Raw genomic sequence first — 26,210 nt, forward strand, 5'->3', positions numbered from 1 at the left:
AAAGACTCAATTTGGTCTTGATCTTTCTTATCGAATGTTTTAATTTCCGCATCAATATCTGAATACTTAATTAAGAGATCATCAGATTTTTCTCGTCTTACAATAAGTTGTTGGTTCACTATATCTGTGATATCACCATCATCTTGTTGACAAACAAACTCGTTTATTCTAGCCAAAGAGCGTCTATATTGATCTCTTTTACCTTTTAAAATTGCTAGATCTTGTTTGCTCATTGTCAAACTTTTCTTCACAAAACAATATTTTTCATTCAGAAATTATAGCTGAAATGCGTCTATCTATATTATTTACAAGCCTTACTTACTTTGCACATGTAATACGTCACAAAAATTAATCTAGTAATACTTGGCCTAGTGTGAATGTTTTATGGTCTGGGGCCCATACTATAAACACGGCAATCTGCTCTTCCTGTGAACAATGGATGGACCAGATTCATCACAATCATGCTGTGTGTCGTGTTGCCTCAGTTGCATTCATTTGTTGCAGAATATCGGAATAATGGCTGCTGCTTTGCTTTCCTCTTGTACCCACGCCACGTGGAGATTTTTTTTAAAGCATAGCACTTCATCATTCATCCGTCTCTAACGGACCAAAATGTTCAGTGGTTTTATTAATAATGGACTGTAGGCTATTTACATTATATTACATTCTTTTTACAATATTTTACAAGGGTAATTTTGTACAATTACATGTATATAGACATGCCTTCTTTCTACCATTTTCTTACATTTTTCTTTTCTTAATGACAGCAAAAATGTCACAAGTTGACAGCCATCAATGCAGTGCTGCCAAGCATTTACAATTCTATGCGCAACATAGACTGTGCAACTTTGTTGGGAGCAAATACTTTTCCCAACACTATAGGTCTTGGGACCACCTTTACAAAAAAAAAATAATCCCCTTATGAAACTCTTTTATATAGATATTCTTGTCGAGTCGGACAACTTTTCTATTTCAGAAAATTTTAGTGAGGGGGGCTTTTCATAAATATAGATGTTTCTAAATTTTGCTGCGTCCAACAACTGGAGTACCCTTAAAAATTTGTCGGACCATATTACCAGTTAATTGTAAATGTTTTTATCAAACAATCCTGCAAAAATCAGCTGCGAGGGTATAAATTTTGGTTCCATGACATCTCGTAACGCGACAGTTGGTAACCGGACAAATGGTAACGGACAATTCGTAACAGCGAGAGTTAGTAACGGCGAAATTGATAAACATAATTTCAATTATAACTCTAATAACAGTTAGTTTCCACGTTAACTAAAATAAACAGAATAATTCAATTTTGACGTTACGAATAGTCCGTTACGAATAGTCCGTTACGAATTTGTATAGCTACGAACTGTCGCCGTTACGAGTTGTCTGTTACCACTTGTCCGATTACGAATTGTCGCGTTACGAGATATCTGGTCACGATAAATTGTATGACTATATGGTACGTGTGCCACATCCTAATGGAGGCGCACTATGGAGTCATAAATGATGATTTTTCTTGCAGGATTGTTTGATAAACGTACTTACAATTTACTGGTAGTGTTCGACAAATTTTTAAGGGTACTCCAATTGTCGGAAACGCCCCCTCCCGAAAATTTTCCGAAATAGGAAAGTTATTCGATTCGACATAAATAACTCAATAAAAAAGTCTCATGGGGTAATATTTTTTTAAATGGAGGGCCCAGGAACTAGTACTCTTATCTCTATAAATTATTTTTCAAACAAACAAACAAAGCTAATGACAAAAAAATGAATGATTGGAAAAATGTACATAAAAAATTTTTGTCAGAGCATCAAAACTCCAGTGACCACATTAACTCCATTTTAATTTTTATAACAAGACCTAAAATTACCGGTCGCATTGACACTGAACAAAAACAAAAATGATAATAAAAAAAATATATTGGAGGGAAGTACAAACGTGTGGTAGCGACAATCAAATTTATTTCTTCATACTCTTTAGCGTTTCGTAGTAAAAATGAAGTGTTTTTAGTGAAAATAATGGTCATTATATAGATGCTTTGGAATATTTATTTAAGTTCGATCCATTTTTGTGGGAGGACATGAAAAAAAATACAAACTGCTATGTGGCATCGGTACTATTTGTCGCCTAAAATATCTTATTTCTATTAAGTATGTATATTGAAAGATATACCTAATAGAATACATAGCGAACTCACAATAGTGATCAAAAAAAATTAATTAAGGATATTTTTTCTAAAACCTTAAATAAATAAAAACACCCTATATTCAGCTATATTTAGTAGAAAAGAAATTTTCTAGCTTAGGGATAAAAATGGTGAGGTAACAACAGACAGACAGAAAATACTAGGAATAGCATAAAGAGTTCTACACTATGTTATACACAAACCAAATTAACAATAACATAAACCAAGACGACAGAGAGAAGGTACAAACCAGCGATCAGAGGATATTCCAGAAATTACTCAAGATGAGATACAATATGCACTCAAAAAAATTCAAAACAACAAGGCTCCAGGAGATGATGGAATAGTTACAGAAGCTATAAGACTTAGCGGAACTTCTCTTGGAATATAAGCTTGGAATCTTATACATAAAAAGGGTGACAACACGAACCTAGAGAATTACAGACCAATTTCTCTACTCAACCATTTATACAAACTATACACCAGAATAATAATCAATCCATTGGAAGCAAAATTTGAGCTGTATCAGCCAAGAGAACAGGCTAGTTTTCGCACCAACTGCGGCACAAATGACCACCTACAGTGCATAAAAGTCTTGATTGAAAAATCAATTGAATACAATAGACCTCTAGTTCTAACGTTTGTAGACTTCCATAAAGCGTTTGATACTATCGAACTACCCGCACCTCTAAAGGCATTCTAACAGTGTCGAATTGATCATATTATGTACACCAATATTATAAAAAATATATACCGAAATGCTACAACTATAGATCTGCACGGTCCTACCAATAAGATACATATCAGGAGAGGTATTCGACAGGGAGAGACTATGTCGCCTAAGTTGTTCATTACTTTACTTGAACATGCTTGGAAGTCACTGGAATGGGAAAATAAAGGAATACATATCGATGGTGAGATGCCTAGTTATTTACGATTCGCAGATGATATTGTTCTGATTTCAGATGACCTAAAAACTGCCAATGATATGTTGAATGAACTAAGCGAACAGCACGTAAATGTGGTCTAAATATTAATTACCAAAAGTCAAAAATGATGACGAATTTAGTGCCGAGTCATCCTTTAAAGGTAGAAGAATTGAAGAGGACGTCGAATTTAAGTGAAATTGACAGCTACATATACCTTGGACATATGGTAAAAATTAGCAGAGACAATCAAACTGCTGAGCTACTAAGAAGAATAACTCTGAGATGGCATATGGAACACTGCGTGATATTTTGAAAGGTAATATACCTATCAGCTTAAAAAGAAGAGCCTTTAATCAATGTGTCCTGCCTGTTCTTACATATGGCGCAGAGACACTTACTCTAACAAGGACATCTGCATGAAAACTAGAAGTGACGCAACGTAGAATGGAAAGATAATTGTTGGGCATAACGTAATTCGTAGAAGAAGTGGTGTAGAAAACATTATAAAACACATAGCCAAAATTAAATGGAAGTGGGCAGGACACGTCTCGAGAATGAAAGATGTTAGGTGGACCAAAAAATCTAGGAAATGGAGACCGAGAGCATATAGACAAAACACGGGAAGCCCACCCATGATAGATCTGAATGGAAGTTTTTCGAGGAAGCATATATTCAGCAGTGGACGACTATGGGCTAATGATGATATTTAGGTATAGGAAACCCTCATGAAAGTATATTTAGAAACAATTCAGAAATGTCATCAAATATAGGGTGTTTTCTATGAAAAACTATAACTTCCATTACCACTCTTTTTGGAACGACTTGTGTAATTCACATTATTTTTAAATTGAAGTGTTAATGGTCCCGTATATTTACATGAAGAAACAAAAATTGAATATTAAGTTGTTTTCCTTACAAAGATCGACGCGTATAGGATTATATCATCTAAACAAAATCTAAAATCTAAATAAAAAACGAACCTCTTTAAGAAGGAGACGTATTATATCGTAAATATTTATATATTTTTGTTTGAACCTTAGGTACATATTTTCGTATATATTATTAGATCCCCGTAGTTTACAAAGCGTCTGTTCCAGTTTGCGTAAAAAAACGACAATTTTGTTGAGACGTTTTACGAACCGTTTCTTTTTAAAAGACTGACAAAAGGTTTACGAAACAAAATATCCGTTTTACAGATTTCCACTGAAGACAAACAGAACTTATCAGGAAACATCGAAGTGGAATGGAATGGAGAACGCATCAATAACTTCGCGAATCTGAGGAGATCCGAAAAAACATTAGACTTAATTTACAAATTAAAAACTCCCAAATTTATTGACAGGCAACTGCTGGTAACGGAAATTAAGTATAAATCTTTAGGCGATCACCATAACTTAACGTAAGTATAACTGACGTTTTTAATTTTTCTTCTCAATTTTCAAATTAGACTCTTAAATTTTAATCATCAGTCAATAATTACATTTAATTTTTCTTTCGAGACAGACTTTTTACACTGTATCTACACTGTAATAGTATATTGCGCAACAAGTGCAGGAATGTAGTAATTTCTCACGAGTTTGAAAAGTTGCTGTACGAGCGTAAGCGAGTGCCGCAATTCAAACGAGTGAGAAATTACCTTTCTGCACGTTTTACACACTATACTTTTTCTACAAGCACAGTGTTTCCTAAAAATAAAAATCACAATTTCCAAACGAAGATTAATTATAATAATATGTGATAAACTTTAAACTGCACTTAATTAATACTATTCAGTATAAATTTCTTATACCTAAACAAATTGCACTGCCTTAATTTGTTTAAATTTAAACTATTTAAAAAAATTATTACACAATAGTGTCACATTTGACGTTATATTTATGCAGTCACGGATTTCCACCAAACCTACTTCATTGAACGTATCTTGCTGAGGTTGCTAAATCCTAAATTGGTTATTTGATAATTATAAAATGTTTATGAAGAATAAAATTGTAAAATAAAACAGTTGTAACATCCATAATTTAATTTCTATTCTATAGTAAAATATAATAATTATTGCCTTATAGGTTATATATTTGTCTAAACTTTAACCACGGATGTAAACCGAATATAACGTTACTCAGAATGAGGTAGTCAAATGTGCAGAAAAGAACTTTTTCTACAACCACTATTCAAAGTGCACTTTTCTGCACAGTTTTATGTTACCAAAGTTAATATTTTCTCACAGTATAAGATTTATGACATTAGTGTGCAAAAAAGTGACGTTTCTGTGCCGGAAAGTGACGTTTCTGCACAGTACCATTACATTCCACAATAAAATCATAAATATAATTATAACATGTTCAGATCAAATGGTTTTATTTAAGATATTAGATTTGATAGTGCTTTTCAAAATAGAACCGATTTAACTCATGTTCGAGAAATCTGCAAAATTCGCTACTTTAACACATTATTTTTGAACTTTACATTTGGTATTTTACAAATGACTACCTCATTCTGAATAACGTTATATGTTCTGTTTACATCTGTGGTTAAAATGTAGACAAATTAATATACAACCTGTAAAACAATTATTATACCTACTTAATTATCGAATATAAATTAAATTATGGATGTTACAACTGTTTTATTTTACAATTTTATTCTTAATAATTATTTTATAATTATCAATTAACCAATAAGAATTTAGCAACCTCAGCAAGATACGTCGAATGAAGTAAGTCTGGTGGAAATCCGTGACTGCATAAATATAACGTCAAATGTGACATTATTTTGTAATAATTCATTTAAAATAGTTTAAATTCAAACAAAAGGCAGTGCATTAATTTTTTAACTGATTTCTGTGTAATTTGTTTAGGTATAAGGAATTTAAATTGATTAATATTAATTAAATACAGTTTAAAATTTATAATTTATTATTATAATAAATCTTCGCTTGGAAATTGTGATTTTTATTTTTAGCAAAAACTGTGGTTGTAGAAAAAGTATAGTGTTTAACACGTGCAGAAAGGTAATTTCTCACTCGTTTGAATTGCGGCACTCGTACCGCAACTTTTCAAATTCGTGAGAAATTAGTACCTTTCTGCACTTGTTGAACAATATACTATTCCGGCACAGAAACGTCACTTTTCTGCACACTAATGTCATATATCTCATACTGTGAGAAAATATCAAGTTTGTTAACATAAAACTGTGCAGAGAAGTGCATTTTTAATAGTGGTTGTAGAAAAAAGGATTTTTCCGTGGTGTACGATTGATCTAGTATCAATTGTATAGACAATATAGACAAGTTCACCGTTCAAAAAATATCACCGTTGCTATTCAATTTGGCCTTGGAATACGCAAAAAGTAAAATATTATCTGAGCTGACGGGGGCATTTGCTAATCAAGAATCAAAACTAGTGTTGGCCTTTGCTGATGATCTAGATGCAGTCGCTCATTCTACAAGAGACGTAAGATAAGTGTTTTCAGAACTCGAGGAAGAAACTGGTAGTCTGGGCCTTCGAATAAATGAACAGAAGACGAAATACACGCTCATAACCAAAAATCCAAGGCCAAGAGTTAGGCAGAACATAACTATTCATGACCGAAGTACATAACTATTGGCAGAACTATTCATATTCGAAGTACTAAAAGAGTTTAAATATCTGGGGGCGGTAATCACAGATGAAAACCACATAGAAAAAGAAGTCTCAGCAAGGATAGCTGAGTGGAACAGAGCATTATTATTACGATCTAAGCTGCTAAAAAGAAAATCTAAACTAAGACTGTACAGTATACATGTCAATTATTCGCCCAGATGTTACATACGGAAGTAAAATATGGACTCTACATTATCGGGAAATAATTAAGCTGCTGGTATTTGAAAGGAAGGTTCTGCGAATGATATTTAGCCCTCAAAGAGATGAATTGACAGGACAGTGGAGATGGCGCCGTAATGCTGAATTGGTGACTCTGTATGGTACTGAAAACATCGTCAGACATATTATAAAAGCTAACCGTATAAGATGGGCTTGTCATGTCATAAAATCAGAGGAAGAGAGAGTGTTAAAGACAGTATTTTTTGATAAACCATACAGTAGAAGATCAGTAGGCCGTCCCAGAAAAAGATGGAAGGTTGATGTTGATGCGGCGAAGACTCATCCCGCGTTGTAAAGCCAGTCAAGAAGAAGAAGATTGATCTACACAGACCAGCTGTACAAAATGGTAAAGAATGATAAAAATATGCGGAGGTGACAAATACTAAACGCTGCAGAAAATATCCATGAACTACATTTTTGTCTTTCTAAAAGCTGGTTCTCTTTTAGACCAATAATCAAGTTTAATCTAACCTGAGGTTAAAACAGATGTGTTAAGATCACAATGGTGTCTCTTATTTAATATGAAATATAAATTATTGTTGAAACGTTTGAAAGTTTAAAAAATGGAAAAAGGCATAAACATATAATTATACAGGACTTACACGTAAATAGAAATGTCCGACACACTCTAAAAAATTTAGCGAAAAATTATGTGCAAGTGAAATGTGAAAGTAGAGTATAAGAAAATATACTCCGATCATGAAATATGGCGCTGGGATGGCATGAAAGAAACGTTGGTGGTGGAGACCAAAGCAAAAAATTAAGCACCAGCATAAAAAGGAAACAAATGGCGACGAACAATGCGACGAAACGGATTACGAACTATGGAAATTCAGAAAAACCTTTTATAAAGGTGGGCTAAAGGAACTAATCAATGAGGCGGCAAGGAAGTATAAAATCGGTTTAGTGACTCTGTAAGAGGCAAAACAATTAGTGTCGGATATAACTGAAATAGAAGACAATGGTGCTCTTTAAAAATTGAGGAAAAGACAGAAAGTTTGGAACTAATTGTTTGGTAGTTAAATGTATCAAGCATAAAATAATAGCTGTTAATCTTTCCTCTGATAGAATGTGTTCAATACAAATTAACAGTAATTAAAAGAACGTGAGGCATATTTACAAATGCTCCTATACTACGGCACCAGAGTGCTGAAATCGGTTAGCCTTTGAAATACACTATTACGCTACAAACCCTCATTGATTTAGGCACCTATTAAATTATAAGACATCTATTAAATTATGGTGCCTAAGTTTTTATTGCAATTAATATTATTGTAAGTATTGTATATTTCAATTTATTGTATTCAAATAGAAATGTCGAAACTGCAATAAACCTAGCATAAGAATGTGTTTTTTGACCCTAACCCGAGAAGAAAATAAAACAACAATTAAAAAAAAACCCCAATGAATAAAAAACAAATAAATACTTTTTATTTTTATTTATTTATAAGTACAGATATAATTACTCGTATACAGTGCGTCCATAAAGTAACGCATAAATTCATTAATAACTAAATAAACAACATTATTAGAAATAACCGAAATAGGTCGATTTTTGATTTTAATTTATGATTTTTTGGCGTATATATCATACTAGTGACGTCATCCGTCTGGAGCTGATGACGTAATCGATGATTTTTTCAATAAGAATAGGGATCGTGTGATAGCTCATTTCAAAGGCAATCCAATTCTCTATTCAGTAATATAAACATTAACATAATTATTTATACAGGGTGTCCAAAAACAATTTTTTAATTAAATTTATTGACAAAAAGAAGACTTTGCGTAGTTTATTTAATTCAAAATACATTTTACTGCTGTCACAAAACAGAAATAAAATGTTTATTTCAAATATAAACATTACTTTTTGCTTAAATTCAATATTTAAGCTGCCACCCACCTGCATCTTGACAGGTTGAACATTTAATTTAAGCGAAAAGCAATGTTTATTTGCCAAATAAAAATTTTATTACTGTTTTATGACAGTAGTAAAATGTATTTTGAATTAAATAAATTACGCACATTCGTCTTTTTGTGTCCATTAATTTAATATAAAAAAAATTGAATACCCTGTATAAATAATTATGTTAATGTTTATATTATTGAATAGAGAATTGAATTGCCTTTCAAATGGGCTAGCACACGACCCCTATTATTCTCCTTAAAAAAATCATCGATTACGTCATCACGTCCAGACGGATGACGTCACTAGTATGATATATATGCCAAATATCATAAATTAAAATCAAAAGTCGACATGTTTCGGTAATTTCTAATAATGTTTATTTAGCTAATAATGAATGTATGCGAAACTTTATGGACGCACTGTATACGAGTAATTATATCTGTATCTATAAATAAATAAAAATAAAAAATATTTATTTGTTTTTTATTCACTGGCGTTTTTTTTAATTGTTGTTTTATTTGCTTCTCGGGTTAGGGTCAAAAAACACATTCTTATGCTAGGTTTATTGCAGTGTCGACATTTCTATTTGAATACAATAAATTGAAATATACAATACTTACATAATATTAATTGCAATAAAAACTTAGGCACCATATTTTAATAGATGTCTTATAATTTAATAGGTGCCGAAATCAATGAGGGTGTGTAGCGTAATAGTGTATATCAAAGGCTAACCGATTTCAGCACTCTGGTGCCGTAGTATAGGAGCATTTGTAAATATGCGAACGGGAGTATAATCAATATTCATGCACCATCAGAAGAGAAGGGCGACGAAATAAAAGATCTTTACTAGGAACATCGGACAAAAACGGACGCTTACCTACAAGTGATATGAAGATAATAACGGGTGATTGTAATGCGAAAGTTGGAAAAGAAGTTCTGTATACTGCAGTAACTGGTAATCACAGTAAACATGAAGTACCAAACGATAATAATCAACGACTTATTGGTATTTCCATTGAGAACAACGGGGTGAATTGAGATGTCTGTTTTTTTACTGCTTCTCAGTAGGGTAAAAACATTGTTGCTTATTTTTCTACAGTGTACCTTAAATTCGTAACTACCAGACAAAAGGAACCCCAATATGAAATAAATTTACAATGATTCCACATCTATGAATAATCTAATATGTACAGGGTGTTTGGTACAGAATGTACCATAGCTTAACCAGATTCCTGAGATTAAAATAGGTCGATTTAAGCTAACTTACCTTAGTACGAAAGTTGATAATAACCGAAATACAGGGTGTCAAAGTTACACTTTTATTTTATTAATTCTTGAATATTTCCTAACAGACATGGGCTAGTTATACGAAATTACCCCGTTGGTAAGCGGGGTTTTTTTGGGACGACAAATCTAAATTCGCCACCAAAAATGATGTATTACCCAGAGGGCGCCACATCGCCTTTCAGCGCTCATTTAATAGGTTCAATTTTTTTTATTACTCACTCTACATACTTTTTGAATCAAAACTTTTATTCTCTTAATATTTTTACTTAAAAAAGGTATACTACATTCATCTCGCTAAACTCAACGGTTTTCGAGATAAACGCATTTTATATCTGAGAGGCAACATAATTTTTTGCATAATATCATTGTAGTTACACCCGAAAAACAACTTTAAACAATAAAAATTTACAAAAATGTATCGCTAATTTCTTTAAATGGAATTTGCCATGCAATGACACAAATATGAGAACTGGCACAATTATTATGGTTTCAAGTTTATTTTTCGGGTCTAACTACAATGATATTATGCAAAAAATTATGTTGTACCGCAGAATTAAAATGCGTTTATCTCGAAAACAGTTGAGTTTAGCGAGATGAATATAGTATACCTTTTTTAAGTAAACATACTAAGATAATAAAAATTTTGATTCAAAAATATATAGTGTGGGATAAAAAAATTGAACATATTAAATTAGGGCTGAAAGACGTATGTGGCGCCCTCTGGGTAATACATGATTTTTAATGGCGAATTTAGATATCTCATCTCAAAAAACCCTCGCTTACCAAATTTCGTGTTGTTATCTCCTGTTTGTCAGGAAATATTCAAGAATAAATAAAATAAAAGTTTAATTTTGACACACTGTATTTCGGTTATTATCAACTTTCGTGCTAAGGTAAGTTAGCTCAAATCGACCTGTTTTAAGCTCAGGAATCTAAGGTTAATCTATGGCCCATTCTTTACCAAACACCCTGTATAAAATAATGTGACATGCACAGCCTTGTTTTCAAATATTCGTATTTCCACTGCCAGTTTGTTAAAAAATTTACAAACATGATATAGCAACCTTCGTATACACAAAAAATATATTTTCGACGCAGAAATAACACTTTGTTGAATACAAGAACATTGATGAAAAAGTAGTAAAAGTAAATTTTCAGTATTATTTATTATTTTTATTAGGAAAATTTAATATATTTCTTGTCCTGATATTCTTCTTTATCTTATTAATTAGAAGTCATGGCAACATAATTGCGACATTTGCAGATGACACATGTATTTTAGCAGTTGGAAAACACCACGAGGAAGCAGCAACCATGCTACAAAATTATGTTGAAAAATTAACATCTGGATCAGGCGATGGCGAATCAAATTGAATGAAACAAAATTTGTTCCTGTCAATTTTACTAAAAAAAAGAAGAACATATTCCAGTCAGTATAAATAGAAACCCAATGCATTATTCAAATACGGCTAAATATTTGAGTATGGCATTCGATTAAAAGCTTCGCTGGAAAACTCATATTAAAAAGAAAGAAGATTTAGAAATTAAGTTCAGAAAGATGTACTGGTTAATGAGAAAAAATTCGTTCTGTGTACTTACAACACATTGTTATTGTATAAGCAAGTCCTTAAGCCGATATGGACATGCAGTCGAACCCGCTTATTGGAATAGCTTTCGTGTCAAGCAAAAGTATTCCTATAACCGGAATATTCTAATAACCGATCATTCATGCCTGGTAGAAATATTTCGGGACCTCAAATTTCTATTCCTTAAACCGGTATAATCCTATAACCGATATTTTAATAAGCGGGTTCAACTGTATTACGACATACAGCTATTGGGCTGTACAAAAAAAAGTAACATCTAAGTTATACAACGATATCAGAATAAATTGTTAAGGATCATCGTTAACGCTCCCTGGTACTTCAGAAATTGTGATCTTCATCGAGACCTCCAGATGGATACGGTTAGCCAGACAATAAGTAAGTTTGCCTAGAGTCATAAAAAAAGGCTCTCCAACCATGTGAATGACGACGTCATCAAACTCATCATAGACAACGCTAAGAAGACTTTAAGAGAACGAAGCCGTTCGAGTTAGTGCGATAAGTTAAGTAAGCGCGATAAGTGAAAGTGCAGAGCAAAGTGAGGCTTAAGTGTACACACTGTACACGTTAGTTAGTAGTATTATTATGATTAGAACTTAACAGACGAAGCAATAAAGCACTAAAATCGGCCTTACCTCCAAAAAAGAAACGACAAGACGGATCTTCATAATTCTTTTTGCATTCGATTCGTGAATGCGCCAGGAAACTTTGGGACCCCTAGCCATGAGACAATATTGAAAAACTGCATACAAAAAATGCATTCTTAAAGTGTATCTTAAACAGACAATAAAAAAAATTTAGAACTCGTCAATTATCGGCGGAAATAAGTTCAATTTTGTTACTCGGGCGGTTTTTGGGGTTGCTGAAAACGAATATGATGTCATAAAATCTCCGGAGTACCTGGTGCCCAGGGTACCCACTGTTTACCTCGTTTTCCGGAGTTTTCGGCAAATATTCATTAAAAAATTAGTCAAAATTCATTACTCGGGAGTTTTTGGGTCTCTGACGACGAATATGACATCGGAAGCGATCTCCGGAGTACCTGGTGCCCACGGTACCTACTGTTTATCTCGTGACAAATGATTTTTTACTAATTTTTTAATGAATTTGCAGAAAAAATTCCCAAAGACTAGGTAAACAGTAGGTACCCTGGGTACCAGGTACTCCGGAGATCACTTCCGATGTCATATTCGTCGTCAGAGACCCCAAAAATCCCTAGGTAATAAATTTTGACTAATTTTTTAATGAATTTGCCGAAAACTCCAGAAGACGAGGTAAACAGTAGGCTCACTGGGCATCAGGTATTTCGGAGATCACTTCCGATGTCATATTTCTTTGTTAGCGACCCCAAAGACCCACCGAGTTATGATTTTTGACTAATTTTCTAATAAATTTTTTGCCGAAAACTCCACACGACGAAATAAACAGTAGGCACCCTGGGCACCAGGTACTCCGGAGATCACTTTCGATGTCATATTCGTCGGCAGCGTCCCAAAAAACCCCCGAGTAATGAATTTGCCGAAAACTTCAAAAGAAGAGGTAAACAGTAGGTACCCTGTGTACCAGATACTCCGGAGATTACCTACGATATCATATTCGTTTTCAGCGACCGCAAAAACCCCCAAGTGACAAAATTGAACTTATTTCCGCCGATAATTGACGAGTTCTGAATTTTTTTATTGTCTGTTTGAGATGCACTTTAAGAATGCATTTTTTGTATGCAGTTTTTCAATTTTATCTCATGGCTAGGGGTCACAAAGTTTTTTGGCGCATTCACGAATCGAATGCAAAAAGAATTATTGAGATCAGTATTGTCGTTTTTTTTTTCGGAGGTTCAGTGCTTTATTGCTTCGACTATAAGGATTATTGGTGAATATGACCTTAGATACGTTTCCTGTAGTATTAAATTAAGATACAACTAACTTGCTTATTGATCGCAGTAATGATCAGATAGCAATACTCGTAATCATAAAATTTCTGCTGGATCTTTACTAAAAAAAAATAATTGTTTAGAAATGAAAGCAAAATCAGCATATTATATACCCTGTAGAACCTTCAAAAATCTGTATGTGATTTTTTCAGCTGTTTTTTGTCTTTACTGCCCTATAAATATTTATTGTAGGAATTAAAAATCCCACTTTATTTTCAATTTAAATAAACATTAAAATAAAAATCTATAAAAAGTTCTATATTAAAGTGAGTCGAATATTGTAAATGTACGAAGCAAAATATTGATAGAGCTATATCAAACAGTTTGTGAAATAAAAAATATATGTAGTTGATACCTGTTGTAGATTTGAAGCATCCTCGCCGGAAGATCAATCTGTTGCATATGGCACAGTGGATTATAAGGAATTGGCCAATATGAACGGAATACTGAAACTGACTATGCCCCGTAAGCCCTTCAACAACAGTGGAGCGTCCTTCAGCACAAAAACCAATGCGTGAGTATTATACATTCATTTATTCCTCTTCTCTTATTAAGATTAAATCTGGGGTTCTGCTGATTCCAGGAAATAAGAAAGACATTAATTTGAAAAAAACCTAATTTGTATAAAAGGGTGGAATTATTTGTTATCTTCTTACATAAAATAAGATAAAATAACCATTATCCTTTATCTGAAAAGGACGCCGTGCCAAATTATTAAAACTTTGCTTTTGTTTAACCCCGTTCCATGGCCTTTAAATTGTTTTACTCCTGGTAGCAACTTTTAATTAATACTACTAATAACATCCCTTTGTCTCAAAATTATGTTACGGAACATAAAGGAAATAAATTTTATTTAAATTTTTTTTACATCTTTATTATTTATTATTGGATGTTAATATCGAGCCAAAGCGAAGCTTGTAAGGCTCAGATTAGGAAATCAATACCCTGTATATTTTTACATTTTTTGGATTCTCCTCGATGTCTTCTTTCTGAAAATATAGGGTATTGTGATATTATTTAAGGTAGTTTAAAAGATATGCAAATTTAGTGTCATAGCTAACTAGATACAATATTATATGTTTTTGTTAATCTTTTACGCACCAACAATCTTAACTACGTAGGTATTGTGATATCTCATCCAATATTAATAAATTAAGTGTCAGTCTAGATTGATATGTATTTTTTTCCGAAAAATTATTTATGATTTAATATTTTCACGGCCACCTAATAAAATTTATACGTAATTGTTGTTGCAATTAATGATTGGCTTACATAATCACGAATAACTCAAAAATTAAAGCACTTAGGTATAGGGAATGCTTAAAAATAAAAAACTGAAAATACTCATTCCGAGTTTTGACCAACCCTGTATATTACAATTAAACATTTTGCTATATTATTAATGTTTAACAACAGTAGACTATATTAAAAATCGTTTGAACATAAATAGAAATCTTGATGCCAAATCACTACAATTCTACAGGGTGTGAATATTGCTACGAAATTAACAAAAAAACGTAATTATCTTGTGTTCCGTTAAAAAACAAAATTTTGTGTCACCCTGTAAATACGGGTAGCCCTGTAAATTTAAAAATATTGTTAAATTATGGTCCTATCTGCGCCCCAATTTTTACCTAAATAACTTTTTTTCGTATCTCTTACTACAAACGAGTAATTGGACTTTGTCACACTAATGTCCCACCCTGTATATTGCAATATTTATTCAGTGAAAATTTTAAATGTATAATATAATATCATATCATATCATATATATTCTATATCTGTAGTTCTGTGTAGAACACATTTTCAATTATAAAATAAAAATTACTTTTACAGTTGTAAAAATAAATTATTTTCAACAATTTTTGACGCGATTTTGTATTGCGATGAATGATAATTAAATTAATGCGCATTACTCTACCTGCAATTCAAATTCTACTCCAAAGTTAATATTTTGAGCTAAAACAATTGCCAAAAATGACAATTATCATTTTTTGGTGCACTGATGAATATCAAAGGATGATTTATTTGAAAAGTCTAGTCAATTTTCATGCTTTACTTTCGCATCACATTTGAAAAATCAAATTAAAAAATCCAAAATTTCGTTAGATTTTAACTGTTCGATTTTCGTTTAAAAATTAAACACACTTATATTCAGTAAAAGCCATTACTACATTTTTACAATAACGTATTTCAATAAAAAAAAAGGTTTTATTCAGATATCAGTAGTTTTATATAGGGAAAAATAAAAATAAGAAAGTTAATATCAACAGAAAATAATTCAAGGCAACTACAAACCGAGGAGTTCGGTTCTGCACCGATAACTATAATGTTGTATTCAATGTGGGCTCCGAATATTTTTAATATTAACAAAGTTTAATATAAGTTATAAATTGTGAATCTTAGTGATATATTGAAATAAACTGTAAGTGTACAAACTCTTTACATAATATCCAGTTAAATTAGCATTAAAGTCGGCAAATTGCAATTATTTGTTATTGTTGTCAACAAACAAATCCAGTTGTACCAGCAAAATAACCGCTTTTAGTAAAGACCGATATACCTGTTTTAGCAGGTGTACAGGGTCGGACTTACTTTTCACTTAACGTTTATCAAAATGAATTCTAACATGGAATCACAAAACAGTTCTACAATACAAGACCATCAAAGTCAAATAAACGCATCACAGTCATACTCTTTGGCAGCGTCGAGAGTGCAATTTCCTTTAAAGTCCCAAGCAATTATCTTTAGTGCCTTAGAAAACACCAAACTTCAAGACTACCTTCTCCCACTTGGAAATATAATTCAACCGAAAAATATAATCTTCTCTTCTAGATTATCTAATAATCGCATATGTATGTATTTATCCAATAAACAAATAGTGGATGATTTTATGAATAATCATGGTCAAATAGAAATACAAGGTGAAATTGTCAGAGCAAGAAGGTTAGTTACACCAGCGGAACGACTTGTGCTCTCCGGCGTATGTCCTTCAATACCGCACGACTTGCTAATCAATGAGTTGCAAAAAATCGGCATAGTTCCTGTCTCCCCCATGACATTCCTTAAAATTAGTGCTTCTATACCTGAGTTCAATCACATCCTTAGTTTTCGAAAACAAATCTATATCAGTCCTCACAGTCTAACACTACCAGAGTCATTTACTCTTGTTTTTGACAACACGATATATAGAATATTCATTCCTCAAGACAGTTTAGTTTGCTTTAGATGCAAGAAGCCAGGTCACATTGCATCACAGTGCTCCGAACCATTAGCTCAACCTCAACTAAACCCCAACCAAAACAATGAAGCATCAGTATCCAGCGCAACAAATATATCTTCGCAAGCACCCAATGATACAAACGCTTCTCAGTGTGAACAAATGTCTACTTCTAATTTCCCAGAGATACCGAACAAAGTAGATGCATCATATAAGGGCAGTCACATAATTAATCAACCAACCAACCAACCAACCAACCAATCAACCAAAACGTAACTATGATGAAATTATTTCACCTGAAGCAGATCCATCTTCAAAAAAATGTAACATTTTTCCACCACCTAAAGCCCAAGCAAAATCTAAAAAAGCTAAAACTAGTTCAGCAAGCACTTCTGAATGCTCATTTTCTCTCTTACTTGACCCTGCTAAAAACTTCATAGAAAATCACCCTCTACCTTTCCCTCTAAACTTTGAACAACTTAACATGCTCCTAATGAATATCACGGGATCAACAGATCATATAACCACAATTCAAGAATATACCACAGACCTATCAGCTTTGTCCCATATGCTCAGTCAAGTTTACCCCCATTTAAAGGAAAGATCAATAAAACGTAAATTCACGTCCATAAAGAAAAAAATCTATAGTTATTTTGGCAGTGAGGCATCGGACTGGGAAAGTGACACATCTCAATTAAGCCAATATTAAAATTCAAGTCCCTACTTTAGTGGAACATTGATGGATGTTTCCATCGCCTTGCTATGCTCCAACATCTAATTGGAAATCTACAGGAATCTAATTTCCTACAGGAAACTAATCTGAGTCCCAAAAAAATATAACTCCAACCAATATGACTGTTTTCGCAAAGACAGGATAACAAATAATAATTTTTCTTCAGGTGGTGTAGACACACTAGTAAAAAAATCACTATCGGCGAAAGAATTTCCAGTGGCTACAAATCTGGAAGTTGTAGTCGTGGAAATACAATCATCAAACAGGTATTTTATTTGCAACGTTTACTTACCGTCCAGTCGCCAAGTAACGTACAACGATTTAAAGAATTTATTAAGTCAAATACCATCCTCTCGCATTATTGTAGGCGATTTTAATAGTCATAATATTATTTGGGGCTCCTTTTATTCAGATGCTAGAGGAAAAATTGTCGAAAATATAATTTCAGATTTTCAATTGAATTTTCTTAATGACGAAGCTCCAACCAGATTTAACATTAATACCGGAAATTCTTCAGCAATTGATCTAAGTCTTTATGACACTGCACTCACACCACGATTATTTTGGGAAGTTTTACAATACACTTATGGGAGCGCACCATCCTACAGTAATAAAAAACTCTATGGCTCTGACCCATGACGTTTTCATACCCAGATGGAAAACTGAAACTGCCGATTGGTTAAAATTTGAAAATTATATCGACAACTCAATGCCAAACTGTAAAATGGCTGAAAGCATTGATGAATCTTTAAACAATTTGAAATAGCATTATTATGAGTAGTGCTGAGCAATTCGTTGGGAAATCAAAAAAGACAAAGAATAATCAGATTCCTGTACCTTGGCGGAACTCAGAATGTGGAGCAGCTATTAGAGCAAGTAAAACTGCATTTAATAAATATAAAAGACATAAAACACCTGAAAATAAAATCATGTTCAAATCACTTAAATCTAAGACACAACTTATTATAAAACAAGCTAAGAAGGCTTCCTGGTCCAAATATGTTTCAGAAATAAATTCCTCAACTCCTGTCAGCGAAGTATGGAAAATAATAAGAAAAATTTCTGGTTTGAAATACACGCCAATGACTTCAAAATTAAAAATTGACAATAGGATTTCAACTTTCCTCAAGAGATAGCTAACACTTTAGCTGAATCTTTTAGAGAAATGTCTTCAAACAGTAACTACAATGATACATTCCTTGAAAGAAAAATAATAACAGAAAATACTGATCTTTTATAAAATGACAATTTAAATGATCCATTAGATCTACCTTTCACTTTTGAAGAACTGGAAAATGCTTTATCCCAATTAAAAAACACTAGCCCGGGCCCAGACGATATCTTGGCAATATTTTAAAACATCTTCCTCACTCAGCAAAATTATTTATTCTTCAACTTTTTAACTTAATTTGGCAAAATAATAAATTTCCATCAATTTGGTCTAAAGCTATTATATTACCTTTTTTAAAACCTCAAAAATCAATCCCAGAACCTGACTCATACATACCAATCAGCTTAATATGCTCTATGAGCAAATTGATGAAAAAAATGGTAAATCTTAGATTAACGTGGACATTAGAATTACCAAATCGTTTAGTTCCGGAATCCGGAACAAAACGGTTTCAGACAAAATCGCCCGGGCATTGACAATATTCTTGATCTAGAATCTGACATTCATGAAGCGCTAGCAACCAAACAAAACTATATTGCAATATTTTTCGACTTGAAAAGGGCATTTAATACTTGTTGGAAATTCAATATTCTGAAAGAACTACATTCATGGAATATTCGTGGAAATTGCCTGAAATTTATTAAAAACTTTTTACAGAACCGGTCTTTTTGCGTGAGACTACATAATACTTACTCAGAGGAGAAAAGTGAAGAAAATGGAACACCCCAAGGATCAGTCCTAAGCCCTACATTATTCTTAGTGGCAATAAATAATATTATTAACAACCTTACTAAACCTCTAAAGGCTCGACTTTTTGCAGATGACCTTGTTGCGCATATCAAAGGAAATAACACCGCATCAATGACAAACGCTTTGCAGCATTTTCTAAACCAATTAGAACAATGGTCTCTAACGACCGGATTCAAATTTTCAGTAACAAAAACATCAGGAATACTCTTCTCCAAAAAGGTTTCATCAACGCCCTCTACCTTAAAATTATATAATACTATGCTCCCATTTAAACCAACGGCAAAGTTCTTAGGTATGTGGTTTGATCAACAACTTACTTGGCAGGAACATATAAAACAGACAATTTTAACATGTCATAAAAGACTGAATCTAATGAAAACCTTGGCAAACCGAAATTGGGGATCAGATCAGGAAACTCTGTTGAGAATATATAAAACACTAATTAGATCTAAATTAGATTATGGATCAATTGCATATGCATCTGCTTCAAAAACATTACTTAAAAAACTTGACAGCATACACATCGCTGGTATTAGAATTGCACTTGGAGCCTTCCGGACAACTCCCTCCGAAAGCATACTGAGCGAAGCCGGCGAACCACCTCTAAACTACCGAAGAATGTACTTAGCTCTAGCACATGCTACATCTATAGCTTCAGATATAAAACACCTCTCTTCTGTAATACTTTTAATAACAAATATATCAACTATTACAATAATAAGCCCCGTGCCCCCAAACCTTACTACGAGAGAATCCGATTATATAGTTCCAGACTAAACATTCAATTCCCAACAGTATTTCAAACGAATACCAATAACTATCTCCCTTGGACTATCGAACAGCCTAAAGTCAATACAGCGTTAAGTATATATAATAAATATGAAACCAGTCCTATTATTTTTAAAGTCAAACTAAATTCAATCCTAGATCAACAATACAATGAGTGGATTAAAATTTATACAGATGCATCCAAAGGTGACCTTGGCGTTGGAGCAGCAGTGGTAACCCCAAATGACACTTTTCAATTTAAACTTCCTATAAATTCCAGCATCTATACTACAGAACTATTTGGTTTGTTCAAAGCCATCAAGCAAATAAATATTAAAAACATCCCTTGTTGTCTAGTCCTTTCTGACACTCTCAGCGCAGTCAAAGCTCTGCAAAATGTATACCCTAAACACCCCATTGAGAAAATGATCAAGGCCGAATTAATGAAAGCTCAAGATAATTTTAGAAGAATCCACTTCCTGTGGATACCATCTCATATAGGTATAGAAGGGAATGAAGAAGCAGATACTAGTGCGCGTAACGCTATCAACAGTGACGCATCAGAAACAGAGTGTCGGAGTGTCGCAGGCGATCTAAAAGTTTATTTCAAAAATAAGGTGTTAAGTGCGTGGAATCGGGAGTGGAATGACTCTGGTTCTAAACTCAGAACCATCAAAAGTGACATTTTTTCATGGAAGTCCACTGTCAGAAACAGAAATTGCCAAACTATTATTACACGTCTACGACTTGGACACTCTAGGTATACACACGCCTATCTCTTCTCAAATAGTGAACCTCCAAAATGCGAAACATGCAATACAGTAGACAGTATAAAGCACTTCTTGATAGACTGTCCTAAATATGTAAATCAAAAACAGTTTTACAATTTGCCAAATAACCTGAAAGCACTCCTCAACAAAAATTTAGTTCCGGACAATTTATTAGGTTACTTAAAATGTATAAATATGTTACACAAAATTTAACTTCATTAATTGTTACAAATGTTCAATTGTTCATAAATTCTAATAAATTGTTACAATGATTAATTGTTACAAATGTTAAATTTAATATTATTACAAATGTTACAGGAATGTCGCTAATAACCTTTGGGTGGATGCGACTTTGTGTCTTTAAATAAAAAAAAAACTACAAACCGATTCAGAAATCCGAATTGTGACATATTAACCAAAGGAAAGATGTATTGGATCGATGGATGGAATAATTTGGCCGGCTACTTAATATAGAAAGACTATACTGAATACTTAATATGTAGAGGAGGAAGAAAAAACCTGAAAGACAAAAGAGTCGAGGTAAGCGGAACAGACGAGAGAAAAGAGGAACAACTAACGATTCGTGAAGTTAAAGACGCAGCTAAAAACTAGATAGAAACAAATCACCCGAAATCTTAACTGGACTATGTATATAAAGTAGGTGGCCACGATACCACAATGGCACTGCTCCTCTATCTTTTCTCCTTCGTAGAGATGTAATGGCGTCAAGTAAAATTATCTATCTCTCTCTCTCTCTCTCTCTCTCTCTCTCTCTCTCTCTCTCTCTCTCTCTCTGCGTGCTGTTTTGATTCGAAGAAATGAGAAACCAGTCAAGTCCTTTATTTGGTCTGACCATCGTGCTGGACATCTTCCTCCGGATCTTTTGCCCGCTATGTTGCCTTCACAACACCTTTTAAATGCCATTGACATAGTGGGAAGAGAGTTTGGCCTAAACATAAACTGTTCAAAAACAAAATACATGGTATTTAGCCGTTTGGCCCATCAAGATTCACGGTTATATGTTGATGGTCATATAATTCAAAGAGTACCCACTTTTAAATATCTTGGTTGCCATATTACTGAACAACTAGATCCAGATAAAGAGATAAAATGTAGATAGTCGAGGCATTGAAGGATTGAAGTGTCGATTTTTTTGCAGTAAGACGGATTTTAATGCGGATTGGTGCGTTGGATTCGTGAGAATGTCAGGAAATTTTGTGAACTAATGTGATGAATAAGAAATCTCAAATTGAATTTTGTGCATAAGAAAAATGCATTTCAAAAATGCATTTCGTTAAATAGTGGGAAAAATTGACTCAATTTTCTTACTCGGGGTTTTTGGGGTCGCTGAAAACGAATATGAGGTCGGCGAGAGTGTACAAACTACCTGGTGCCTGCAGCGGGTGTAATAAACGTCTTCCTCTGGAGTATTGTGGTAATTTATCATATAATTGGCTTAAACTCATTACTCGGGGGTTTTTGGGGTCGCTAAAAATGAATATGAGGTCGGCGAGAGTGTGCAAAGTACCTGGTGTCTGCAGCGGGTGTAATAAACGTCTTCCTCTGGAGTATTATGATAATTTATCATATAATTGGCTTAAACTCATTACTCGGGGCGTTTTTGGGGTCGCTGAAAACGAATATGAGGTCGGCGAGAGTGTGCAAACTACCTGGTGCCTGCAGCGGGTGTAATAAACGTCTTTCTCTGGAGTATTATGGTAATTTATCATATAATTAGTTTAAACTCGTTACTCGGAGGTTTTTGGGGTAATCTATTTTCTTCGATGTAACTATAGTGATCGAAAAGGGTGGTATTTTTATTATAAATAAACATAAATTTTTATTATTATAATATACTTACGGTTAAAAAAGTTCATTATACAAAATTTATCGTAATTTATCTTTAAAATTCATTTTCTTCATCATTATCATCTTCTTCTTCATTATTGCCTTCCTCTCCCGAGTTCAATGCAATATTTGTGCAATCAGAGCCTGCATAATTTTTGCAGGCTAAATTACAAACTAACCCATGCTTCCTGCACCCGCATAAGTTGCCGCAGTCTGACTTACAACTACAAAATATTAAATTTAAAATGTATGGAGGACCAGGTGGCTGAGTCATTCTAACTGGAATTAGTACATTATTTTGTAATTCCCATCCCCAATCGGTTGGGTTCATGTTACTGTCCTCTCCATGCAGCCAAATTTGTGTTTGTAAATATACCCTTTTTAAATGCTGGGTAAATGCATCAACAGATGAAAGAATTTTTTCAATGACAATCTTTTTATTTTTGGCAATAGCCATTAAGTACATTCTGTATCTAGTAATTTTCTCTCAAGGCAAAACCACATCATTCACTTGCGCCTTAATTCAAACTGCTTTAAATGATATGAAATTAGAATTAAGTCATTGCGATATTTATTTTCAGCGATACCAAAGACCCCCGAGTAACAAGTTTGGGCCAATTATTTAACAAATTACCATAATAGTCCAGAGAAAGACGTTTATTACACCTGCTGCAGGCACCAGGTAGTTTGCACACTCTCGCCGACCTCATATTCATTTTCAGCGACCCCAAGAAGCCCCGAGTAATGAGTTTAAGCCAATTATATGATAAATTACCACAATACTCCAGAGGAAGACGTTTATTACACCCGATGTAGGCACCAAGTAGTTTGTACACTCTCGCCGACCTCATATTCGTTTTCAGCGACCCCAAAAACCCCCGAGTTATGAGTTTAAGCTAATTATATGATAAATTACCACAATACTCCAGAAGAAGACGTTTATTACACCTGCTGCAGACACCAGGTAGTTTGCACACTCTCTCCGACCTTATATTCGTTTTCAGCGACCCCAAAAACCCCCGAGTAAGAAAATTGAGTCAATTTTTCCCACTATTTACCGAAATGCATTTTTGAAATGCATTTTTCTTATGCACAAATGCAATTTGAGATTTCTTATTCATTACATTAGTTCACAAAGTTTCCTGACATTCTCACGAATCCAACGCACCAATCCGCATTAAAATCCGTCTTACTGCGCCAAAAATCGACAGTAAGGCCTATTTTTGTGCTTCAATGCCTCGACTAAGAATCGTGTTAGCCCGCACGACATTTTTAAAAATGAGGTCATTCTTCTGTAATGATAACTTGTAACTTCAACTTCGAAAGCTCATGATTAAATATTACATTTGGTCAGTCCTCTTGTATGGCGTCGAAGCATGGACATTAAAAATATCCACCATTAATCGTTTGGAGGCCTTTGAAATGTGGCTGCACAGACGTATACTGAAAATACCATGGACGGCTATGCTGACAAATGTGGCAGTCCTTAAGATAGCAAATGCTGCCCGCGAGCTGCTTGATAACATCAAATATAGAAAGGTGGCCTATTTTGGACACGTAGTAAGGGGAGACCTGTATAGTATTCTTCAACTTATTATGATGGGTAAAATCGAAGACGCAGAGGAATTGGTAGAAAGCAGTTGGTTGAAGAATATCCGGGAGTGGACAGGAATAATAAAGAAAGCAAAACACCTATTTAGAATAGCTCGAGACAGAGACAGTTTCGCCATGTTAATTCCCAACGTCAAGGTGACTTGATAGGGCACGTTAAGAAGAAGAAGTTGCCTTCAACTATCATTCGTTTCATACACTCTCTTCTAGTTTTATGTCCAAAATATCTATCAACCAAACAGTATATTTTGGTTGAGAGTTGTGGTGAGTCTAGTTTTTATGTTAAGGTACTAGTACACTTTCTAAGACCAAGAATAATCGTTTTTTTCAAGAATTTTTTTCTCAGAACCTTTATTAAAAATGAACATAAAACTTTTTACATATTAATATCTTAACTCTTAGAGAGTATAAAAAATATATCTATTTTCATTTATGTACGTACACTAATATTGTAGAGGGCGCAAAAGTCGAGGCCTCGAAAAATGATGGCGGACATTTAATCTCAGGATTGGGATATCTGAAACAAAAAAATCGTACTGCATTTGAAAAAGGAAGGTTTCTAACGTGACAAGTTACCACAATTTGACCAAAAAATGAAAAATAAATATTGTTTAACCGTGAAAAACTGAAGAAAAACAGGCGATTTTTTCACAAACATTTTTCAAATTTCCGTAAAATATTTTTTTTGTTGAATTTTTCACTAACAGTGGTAAATTGTCACGTAAGAAACCTTCCTTTTTCAAATGCCGTACGACTTTTTTGTGTCGGAGATCCCAATCCTGAGATTAACTGTCCGCCATCGGAACTACTTTTTCTCGAGGCCTCGACTTTGGCGCCCTCTACAATATTAGTGTACGTGCGTAAATATAAAAAGATATAGTTTTTGTATTCTATAATAGTTACATATTAATATGTAAAAAGCTTTATGTTCATTTTTAATAAAGTTTCTGAGAAAAAAAAATCTTGAAAAAATGCTTATTTTTGGTCTTCAAAATGTACTAGTACCTTAAGTTCTCCTAGTATTAAATTACTTATGCAATGTGTGGTCCATGGCATGCGCAACATTCTAAGGTAGGCCCACATTTCAAATACCATTATACGCTTCAAATCTGCTTTTTTGATAGTCCATGTTTCTGAAGCATTAGTGGCGATAGGAAATATTGATGTTGGAAGAAGGCGTATTTTTTTATTTTTTGCGATGCCAGTGTTCTTCAATGTTTTTGTGAGTTTGACTGTTACCTATCGGACCATTGTGATGCGTTGACGGGTTTCGTCTTCGCATTATTCACTTCTAGTGATGAAGGAACCCAAGTAATTAAATTGTCTGACCGCTTCGTAGCCTCCCATATTTCTTATCTCTGTTTAGTTGTTTTTGTTTTTATCGATGATTATTACTTTGGTTTTTTGTATATTTATTTTCAAAACCATATTCCGTACTCACATTGCCCATATTATTCATAATTTGTTCCAGTCCTTCTGTTGTAGACGCCAATATAAACGTGTAATCAGCATATCGTAGGTTTTTAATTTTTCTCTTTCTTGATAATTGCTTTACAATAGCAAAACAAATAAACTGATGTTCTATACAAGTCCCTCGTAACCTGAGCACAATATGTCCATATATTATAGGCCTGGATCCC

General features: G+C 33.5%; 1 protein-coding gene across 1 annotated transcript in view; it reads left to right on the forward strand.

Moving 5' to 3' along the window:
* LOC114337267 (uncharacterized) overlaps positions 1-26,210 on the forward strand; it is a 721,645-nt gene that overhangs the window by 265,609 nt on the left and 429,826 nt on the right. The window contains exons 33-34 of the mRNA XM_050641250.1: positions 4,309-4,511; positions 14,064-14,213. Coding sequence (XP_050497207.1) covers positions 4,309-4,511; positions 14,064-14,213 — 353 coding nt within the window. The remainder of the gene's footprint in view (positions 1-4,308; positions 4,512-14,063; positions 14,214-26,210) is intronic.

The sequence above is a fragment of the Diabrotica virgifera genome, chromosome 10 (assembly GCF_917563875.1).
Source record: "Diabrotica virgifera virgifera chromosome 10, PGI_DIABVI_V3a".
NCBI lineage: Eukaryota > Metazoa > Arthropoda > Insecta > Coleoptera > Chrysomelidae > Diabrotica > Diabrotica virgifera.